This window comes from Trachymyrmex cornetzi, unplaced genomic scaffold, assembly GCF_001594075.2.
Source record: "Trachymyrmex cornetzi isolate Tcor2-1 unplaced genomic scaffold, Tcor1.1 scaffold1124, whole genome shotgun sequence".
Lineage (NCBI taxonomy): Eukaryota > Metazoa > Arthropoda > Insecta > Hymenoptera > Formicidae > Trachymyrmex > Trachymyrmex cornetzi.
Genome location: NW_017295681.1, coordinates 15255 through 25763, shown reverse-complemented (window position 1 = coordinate 25763; position 10509 = coordinate 15255). Strand labels below are relative to the sequence as shown.

The window sequence follows — 10509 nt, the reverse complement described above, 5'->3', positions numbered from 1 at the left end:
TGACAGTATATTGTATATAGAAACCGAGTAGATCCTGTCGTCGTCACCTAGAACTAGACTGCCAGAAGATCCTACTCTGATACAATTTGACAGCAGATTGTTGAGAGAAACGCAGCAGATTCTGTTGACATCTGACGTGTCAGAGCAGAATCTGCGTCGTTTTTGCTGACAGTCTAGCGTCAGATAATGCCGAAGGGATCTGCTCATTTTCTGCCAAAAATTTGCTTTCACTTTCACTGCTTTCCATTTGGTAACACAAACCGACACAAGTCGATACAAGTGTCGTTCTATCCTTCTTGATATTCAAAGAGTGACAAAGATAGAGCGACACTTGTATCGACTTGTGTCGAGTGTGTCTCCTAAAAGGAAAGCAGCCTTTATGTCGACACGCGATGTTAACAAGACACAAGCCTTATGCGGACGCAGTTGGTGGCAGACTGTCGTCATTTTTGCTCGAACCTGCTGACAGTCTGCTAGAAGACTGCAGACATTTTGCTATCTAGGTTTTTACGCATGTGTTATTGCGATATTGATGTAGTAATATATGAAGATATGTTGATGTGTCGTATTTTATCGATAAAAGATCGATCACGTCGAAGTTCAGGCTTCATTTTAGGATCCCTTTGACTCTTTCCCTTACGGAAAAATACTATTAAGAATCAATAGTTACTATTGGTGTTCCAGTAGTTACTACTGAGACACCAGTAGTTATTACTGAGACTCCAGTAGTTACTATTGAGGCTCCAATAGTTACTATTATGACTACAATAGTTTGAACTTCGGAGAACCTGAAAATAATTATTATAATAACGCCAGATTGAAGGAAGACTTGATACGTAAATAAAGTAAGTGATGCAAATAAAAAAATCATTATTTGCATCATTATAAAATCACAGTCAGTTATGTTATGTTTTAATTATTTATTTATGAAATTATTTCCAAGTTGGATCAAACACGAATAGTATTCCACCATAAAACGTTAATTAGATTATATTTTTCGTTATGACATTTGTTATCATGAAATACACAACGCATGATGGAATAAGGGAAACGGTACCAAGATGATAAATGTTATAACGAAAAATATATTCTAATTGACGTTTCATGGTGCAATATTATTCGCATTTGATCCAATTTGGTATTAATTTCATAAATAAATTATTGAAACATAACTAACGGTGATTTTGTTATAATAATGCGAATAAGGATTTTATTCATTTTTATATCAATGTACCCATTTTTCTTTAGGTCTGGCATTATTATAATGATTATTTTTTATTTTTACGATGAAAAATACATAAGAAAGCATAGAAATAAAATAATACCCGAGTGCACGCGCGAAACCTTCGAAAATTTGTGTGCACTCTACTCCTATTTATTGATCAATAGTAACTATTGGCCAACAGTAATTATTGACCAACAGTTATTATTGACCAACATTAATTATTTACCAATAGTAACTATTGACCAATAGTAACTATTGGCTAACAGTAACTACTGGCCAACACTACTAACTATTAGCCAAATTACTATTGGCCATTTTACCATTTATTAATAGTTTTTTTTCCGTAAAAGTTGTTAACATAAATTGGGGAAGAAACATTTTTCTATGGAAATAAATTTCTGGGAATTCTTGCAATTCTGTGCTTCTTAGGTTGCTGATTATAAATCTAATGTTAGATTTAAAAAATTTTAAATAATAGATCCAGTATGTCCGCCACATGCATCAATTTGTCTGAATAAATGTAAATTAAATTCACGATATAAAAGGATTTCAAACTGTGAGCAGAAAGGTAAATACCTAAACTTTAACATCAGAACTTCCCAAAGCTGCTGCAATAACACTAATAACTGGTTTATGCATTATAACTTTATGAATATATACATATATATACATATATATATATATATATATGTATATATATGAATATATTGTCAAAAACGCGTTTTAGAAGCGGGTTGGAGGGTTCTAACCTCTTCTTTCTTGGAAACTTTAAGCAACAGACAATTTTTAAGGTCATACGTATTCAGCACATACGTATTCAACCTATTCGCGAAAGAATGACCTTTCTTCACAATAAAAGTATGAGAAATTTATAGCATAGTGTAATAAAGGGAACAGGAAAATAGAAAGGGAGATACTCTTACAAATAATTATACAATAAAGTCTAAGCCTTTAAGACATATTTACCTCCTCGCTGTATGTTGACTATCCAATCATATGCCCAATCAATTTGTTGAACATATAAAATAAAAGACGGTAAATCTGGTGTTAAACATGTTGTCAAATTTTTCATTGATAATGTTCCTGCGGTCTGCAATTTATAATTTTTTAAATTTATAGGTATCCACCACCTTCCCTGACCGATTGGATTATATATCTGCGATAATTTTCCCTTGTAAGAATCAGCTTCTGCTTGCTCGAAGGTTACAATTTGATAATGCCTGTACGTTATCCAAGTTAAGAACTTATTTGATGGTATATAACATTTAAATGCTTCTATGGGTTCTTGCATGGACCAGAAATTCAAAGAAATCGTTGAGCTAAAAATGCTAAATTAAAAAATTTATTGTTAGTGATTAAAATAATGTATTGTGTACAACGTAAATATGTACTTATTACTTAAGTTTACATATTAACTTGTACATACATATGGAACTCCGTAATATAATATATTTCAATTTTCTAGTGTTTATTAGATATATTACAATTCCTATTATATATTACTATTCGTAATATAATTTGTAAAAATTCAGTTTAATTTCAACACTTTAAGTAGGTAATTTTATACAATAGTTTACTAAGAAATGACACAAAAAATTATATAAAGTTAACGAATTTAACGAATTTAACGAATTAAACGGATAAAGACAAATGAAGGATAGTTGAAGAATGAAAAAGTTACGAACATTATGTGATTACTGATTGAAAAGGAAAATATGTACCTATAAATGTGAAACAAAGAGATATTCAGAAATATTGCAACCATTACGAAAATTATAATAAACTTTATAAAATTATAATAACCGTTAGATTTATCATATAAGTACAATATACGACGAAGTTATAGTTGACATATTTACTCACTGTCTGTTTACATACGTATGAACATTATTTCGAAACACTTTATCGGTAATTGCACTTTGGAGCATGCGTAAAACAATTAGTACTGTAATGGTACATATATATTAATCACACAAATTGAGCCTTTTGAACAAAATTTGTTTATCTAAGTTTTTTTCATTAATTTTTTTAATAATATTCGTATGTACAAATATTTAATAAAATTTTATTTATTAACCTTTAACTATTCTTACCTTTTAAATAACGAGGAAAACTGAAAAGTGAATCAATTTCCAACAGGTTGGTGATTTGAGGATTCATGTCAAAGTAAGAACCCAAATGAAGAGATTCGTATTGATTCTGCACTATGAGGAAATCCATGATTGTAGAATCATTAAAGATCTAAAAGCAATGTTTCTTAATTACACAAAATGTAAATGTGAAAGTCTATCCTTATTGGGATGGTGTAGCATGTGCTGCTGCTTAATGTTGTGTGCACATGTATGCGCATGCTTGTTAAAATTATTTTACGAAGTTCATAATTCAGTTTAGAAATAAAAAATAAGTGTAATTCTTAAAATAAAACACCATACAATTTTAAAAGTTTAAACGATTTAAATTGAAAAATTTTTAACATTTAATTGAAAAGACTTTTACGACTTATTTTACATTGTTATTATCATTCCAGTTTAAATATTTTGTCTAAATATTTTATTGTTATAAGCATCCCCTCAAAAAAGAAAAAAATATACGCTTAGTGCATAAAAAAGATACCGAATATTACATTCCTTTTAATAAAAAACGGATACGAAATAAATGCAATTAGCCGAGTATTTCATAACGCAAGACACATAAAATATATTGAAAGTGACTAAACTGGACAAATGGATTATAGTGAAGAAAAAATTTGGCGTGCCCGGGTCACATTAATTACACTTGTATAAATGTATTATCTCATCACAATATTCTTATTATAAATTAAAATATAAAAATAATATTTACATTTGTATATAAGTGTAATTTATATGTATGTATATATATATATATATAGTGACTAGTTTGTGGGACATGAAAATATACTCACAAATAACAGACGTGATATAAACTATGGAGAAATAATATGTATAAATAATATTGATAATATTTAGATGTGGAAACATTATATAGATAACAAATTTACAAAATTAATAAGTAATTTTAATATCTCTTGTTTGTTGAATTATTGTTTTCATGTATTGTGTATGTCTGTAGAATATTGTATATATTAACTTTTTTATTAATTCGTATTGTAATTAATTTCCGTCCTATGAAGACACATTCGTCATAGAATATTTTTATCCAACCTGAGCACGGCAAATTTTCTTCACTACAATTTAGTCAACATTTTAGTCACTTTCAAACTATCTATGTGGCTTGTGTTATGAAACTTAGCTAATTGCATTTATTACGTATCCGTTTTATTTTTTATTAAAAGGAATGTAATATTTTATATCATTTTTTATGCACTTGGAGTAAAGTTTATCTTTTTTTAAGAGACTTTTCATATGTACTGTAAAAGATTGTAAGTCAGATTTAAGTGTTAAAGAATAAAAATGATAATTATATCAAATTAAGGTAATTTTATTATATTGCGATATATTGATAAATATAAAGACCTTAACAATGGTTTCTTCTCCAAACAAAGTAGCAAGACCGTCGTGTAACCAGAATCGAGTCCACCAATTATAACTGAATACGTTACTAAACCATTGATATGCTATTTTGGGTGCTATTAAACGTGCGACTTCTATTTTGTGCATAACTGAATCTGTTTGTTCATCACATATAAGATTGGCTTCTCTAAAAATTATTACAATTGTTCACACGTGCAAAAATTATGGCTTATTTTTGGTTGATGGAACAGTAGGGGAGACCGGGGTTGTCGTACGGGGTTGATTGTCAAAATGCTTATAACTCAAACAAGACACGGCAGAAAAATCTCTTTTCTTGACTATAGATAGCTGATATAATATTAATTTGTTGTGTAAAATGGTTTGCACCATAAGCATTGTATATATTATTTATAGCGATTTTTAAGAAAATGAAGTTGGTGAGTAAATTTTTATAATCACGTATTTTGTAGTCTGACAAGTCTTTGGCATTATTAATCGCAATATCCCTGTATTCATAGAAAATGACATATCTTAGAAGATCTTTGCTACAGTTAAGTAATCATTATTCTGACTCAGTTTGTGAATACAATCTCTTTTATTACAAATGGCTATGTGGGGTAGATTGACAAAAACGACGAGATTAGGTGACAATTAATTTTAATATCTTTAGAGGACACATTTTCAGAGAATATACTTACAAATATATTATATTTCATATAGATAAATATTTTTTCATTTTTCATATAGAAACTATGGTACAAAAACAAATTAGGTATTTTATGATTAAAATAATTATTTTATTTGTATTAATACTATAATTACTATTATTTCTCAAAATAAAAGAACTAATATTAAAATTAAAAATTGTGTTTTTTATATATGTTGTCCATAACAAATATGCTACAGCCAATCCTAGAACGTGTGACAATCAACTCAGAACAGGGGGTTAATTGACATATTTTCGCAGCATCATTTAAAATTAAATAACTTATTTTTATGACATGATGAATTCACGAGTAATATTTTTTTTAATACCTAAAGGATGCAGGTATATTGTAACATATATAATATTTCAAAATTAGGCATTCACTTTTTTCTAAAAATTAATAATCAAAAACTGTGACAATTAGCCCCGGTCTTCCCTATCATTAATTTCTGTACAGATTTCAATTTAATTTATTTTTAATGGTGTATATAAATCGTTTAATGTATTTAATTTTATATAATTTGTAATGATTAATTAGGACATTAAAAAATATCTGTGCACATAGTTACATTTTTTAAATTCGTCTTGATTTGAAGCATGTATTGTGTAAATAATATTTGGAAAAATATCACCTTTGTAATTAATTTATACATAAAGAATATTGGATTATGATTTTAGTGACTCTTAATAAAGCATAACAGGTGACATTTGATATACAAATTGATTCGTATAAAGTGACAGACACATTTGTCAATAAAATTTATAAAGACATATGAAAAAATATTAAATAAGTAGATTTTTGTACGGAGAAAGGGATTATATAGGTAAAACCAATACTTTATGCAAGTGTTGAAGTCGTATCATGATTATCTCTACGTTTTTATAAAAATATGTTTTTTTTAATTATATGATTTTTAAAAATTATTTTAGATATAAAGCTATTAATGTGGAATTATAAAATGTCAATAATACATAAAACATTTTACACTTTATTCTAACATATTTTGTCATGGAATAATCTAAAAAATATCTCTATGTTATGAATTTTTTCTGATAATCATATTCTACTATTTTTAAGCACAGCTGATGAAAAAAAAATTGAGTTGTTTTTAGAAAGAAATGCAATTGCAAAAGGTTTTAAAAAATACGATTGTAAAAGATTTATAATATCTTGTGTAATAATAATTATTAATCCTCCGCGAACCAAGTGGAAAATCAACATAGATCATATTTCATATATATGTTACATTTCATCATAAACATGCTGTAATTTAGTATAATTGGCAACAACGCACTCTCTATTTGCACGAAACCGGCAACAGGCGCGCGGTACTTTTTACGAAGTTATAGAATTTCATCTTGCTGGGGTGTCACACCCCACCTGATTCGCGGATTAATAATTATTTCAATAATTGATTTTTTTATAATCAATTGGAAATTTCTTACGAAAATGCATATACGTAAAAATTAAAAAATTTTAAATATTCAATTGATATAAATATTTTTCTCATTTAACAAATTGTTATATAATTAGAAATATGTATTACGTATGAAAGACGAGCCCCCATTTCGATGTGTCATCTTGTGAAAAATTTGGAATTACAACATGATCCATTTTTGGAATATTTATCCCACTGAATTCAGATTTTAAATGCAATGTAATATCGTTTATGATTCTCCGTGCAAATTTAAATTTCAAAGACCGCTCTTCTGAATAACATTCGCACCACAAAGTAATGTTTTCACTAATTCTGATGGGTTGATATTCAGTCAAAACTATCGCAATTTGGAAAGTGGACATTGGAGGAGTAGTACAGAAATGTGTCAACACTTCAGCTTCCAAAGTCATTAAACGATTGGTAGAACGGTATTTTATCGGCATATTAGATAATGCTGTAAGATTACGATGATGCTTTATAGAAATTGCAAATGTGGCCTTTAAGTGTGGTAAGTCCCAACAAGGAAATAACTGTCTCATTCCAGTCGCTTGGATGTGCGGAGCTATAAAAAATCTGTTACAATTTATTAATTATTATATTTACTTTAAATATAATCGTACAATAATGAATCTTTGCAGTTTAATTGAATTTAGATAATGTCACTACAAATTGGTATAAGAAATACATTTTGAAGAAAAAAGGAATAAATTTATTATAGATCACATAATGCCTACATGAATATTTTTAACTATTTAACATTTACTCACGTTACTGTATTTTCCTTGGAAATCTTTTCATAGAAACTTTTTTCATGGGTTTCTCTTAGATAACCGTAAAATTGTAATTTGATTGTGTACAGCCCAGGAAGCAACTTATAGAGAAAAGGAAATGCTAAAATGTTCGTTTTATAATTGTATTTATATATATTCAATATGTGAATTATGCCATTCTTTGTAGTCACATTTACACTCGCATAATTTGTTATCAGGTTTAAGTGATGTAAATTTATATTTCGAGTCGATTCAAGGATATTAATAGTTATACCAGTTTCACCGCGAAAGAAAAATGAGCCATAAGTATATTTAAAACCAAATGCCTCTTTCCAAATGAACTCGAGTAGTTCGTAATTTTTCCAATTTGTACTTATGTAGCTGAGTTGTATGGAGTAATGCACCGGTACCACGTAATAAGGTAAATGTACGTCGTTTGGAATAGTAGAATTGTATACTTTTTTACTATTAAGAACAGTTATTGTCAGAATAAGAATTACGCTGCTACTTATCTGTGCTAGATTCATGTTACGTCAATTGATGGTTTAAATATATGTATATATCTGTCAAAAGTTTAAAGAAATAATATAATACTCACAATAATAATGCGCATAGCTGTTTGTGGTTTTAGAGAGTGAGTGGGGAGAGAGAGAGAGAGAGAGAGAGAGAAGGGTAATTAAAGTCGTTATTTAATCATAAACATACTGTTACCGGTAAGCACCTCTCTCTCTCTCTCTCTCTCTCTCTCTCTCTCTCTCTCTCTCTCTCTGTCTAAACATTTTTTATTTCAATAAAATTTCTAGCGCAGTTATGATTACGTTAAAGAAATCGTTACAGCGACGTTAGGTTCTTAAAAAGTTTTATATTGTTATTTAATAAGCATTTTTTCATTGAATACGTGTTTGTTTTTCTATTAATTGATACTTTAAACAGAAATCTTATGAGTATAGTATGAATGTCTACAAAAAATTACATTTTATAATACATTATTAACGTACGTACATATTCTTAAAGAAGTAACGTTTAGTCAAAAGTCAAATAATTTTGTTACAATATCACTCTGGTGAAAAGTTTTCTCAGAATTTTTCATATAATTTTTCAGAATTTCTGTATTATTTTTTATAACTTTGTCACGTTTATTATACGAATTAGAACATTTCTCAGAAAATCTACATCTTTTCTCAGAATTTTTCATATATATTAATTATAAAATATTGTAAAATTTGTAAGGTTTTTTCGTAAATATAATTTTTGATGAAACGTTGTAAAATTAAAAAAATTTTAAAATATTTTTTTTAAATTATGGGATGACAAAATTTAGAATATTTCAGAATTCACTTGTATGAAAAATTCTGAGAGAATATGTAAACTTTCCTAATATTTCTGAGTATATCTGAAAAATGTTCCAATTTGTCTAAAAATTACGAGAAAAATTTCCATCAGCTAGAGTATTGTTTACAATAATAAACTCCGTAAATAAATCAAGTGTTATATTTTTAGGAACTTACTTTGTGTAATAAAATTGTGCTGTTAGAGTATAATTTAAACTCTTGATTGATATTCATATAATAAATATAACGGAAATATAGATTGTATTAGAATATTTCCGATTGCTGAGATGTTATTCTTCCGAGAAGTCACAACAGACTATAATATCATCGATAACGGAATACATAATAAATACAAAACTGTTTTGTATGTATTTTAATGTAAACATGCTATATTAAGACACATAATGTTAATCGATTTTCTTTTCGAGAGAATCGATAAGTTAAATGTGGATGGGTACGTTTGATCAATTTATCCAAACCTTTGATTTATTCTGCTATCGAATTTTTGACGCACTTCTAACCCCGCAACACAATAGAGTAGTAAACCTTAATATAAGCCCCAATCATAATCGATTATTCTTCTCGCATTCGAGTGTGATCGAACAATTTCTTAAGATTTAAGACTTAATACTCTATTGTGTTTGCGGGATATTGCATACAGTGACATTTTCGGAAAGTTTTACGCATTTTTAACTTTTTGCGAGCCATTTAAGAAGTATACTTACACTAAAATTTAAATTGTATAATATATAAGATCATAATACGTATGTATATGCTTTGTATGTAAAGAAATTTATAGCCTAAGTTAAATATTTTCTCGAAGATTTTCGATAATCTTATATATTTTTCTCGTGAGTATTAATGATGGTCATTATGAGATTGTTGCAGAGAGAGAGAGAGAGAGAGAGAGAGAGAGAGAGAGAATAAGATGTAACTGTATAAGTAGTATAGCCGTATATTGGTAGTTTATTATAAATTAAGAGATTTTAATTTTGAAAATTATGAATTTAATAATATAATTGATACGATGTACTAAGTGGATATTATGTTCCAAATCGTAATATATTATTAATATTTTTATTGTATTTAATATAGGGATGAAATAGATATTAAAAAATTGAATCAATATATTTTCATTTATAATACACCAACACATAATTTTGTCGTATAAAAATTGAAGAAAGATAATTCGGACTGGGCACAAAAAAATATAGATGAATTACTCGAAATGTCTTCGTCCTCTCTCAAAATCACTAGAAGAGCGATCGCAGAAGGAAAAGAAAAATCCTTTGCGGATTGTTTGAAGATTGAGTTTAGATCGACTTGTACTGCTCTGACCAAAGACGGTAATTTTTATGAAGGTAATAATTAAGATAGAATTTAGCGTATGTTTTACAAATCCTCTATTCTTGGATTAATATTTCCATTTAATTGTAGGTGTCAGAGCTCTCCTAATCGACAAAGATCAGAAACCAGTATGGAAACCGACATCCTTCACATCCAGTTCGCAGTACTTGCTATAGAGAAAGAATTACAAATGTGTATCA

General features: G+C 28.2%; 1 protein-coding gene across 1 annotated transcript in view; it reads right to left on the bottom strand.

Moving 5' to 3' along the window:
• LOC108764195 (aminopeptidase M1) overlaps positions 1-7037 on the bottom strand; it is a 10672-nt gene extending 3635 nt beyond the window's left edge. The window contains exons 1-5 of the mRNA XM_018512295.1: positions 6970-7037; positions 4720-4903; positions 3319-3466; positions 3089-3170; positions 2192-2553 (exon numbers count right to left, since the gene is read on the bottom strand). Coding sequence (XP_018367797.1) covers positions 2192-2553; positions 3089-3170; positions 3319-3466; positions 4720-4903; positions 6970-7037 — 844 coding nt within the window. The remainder of the gene's footprint in view (positions 1-2191; positions 2554-3088; positions 3171-3318; positions 3467-4719; positions 4904-6969) is intronic.
• Positions 7038-10509: the final 3472 nt, after the last annotated feature.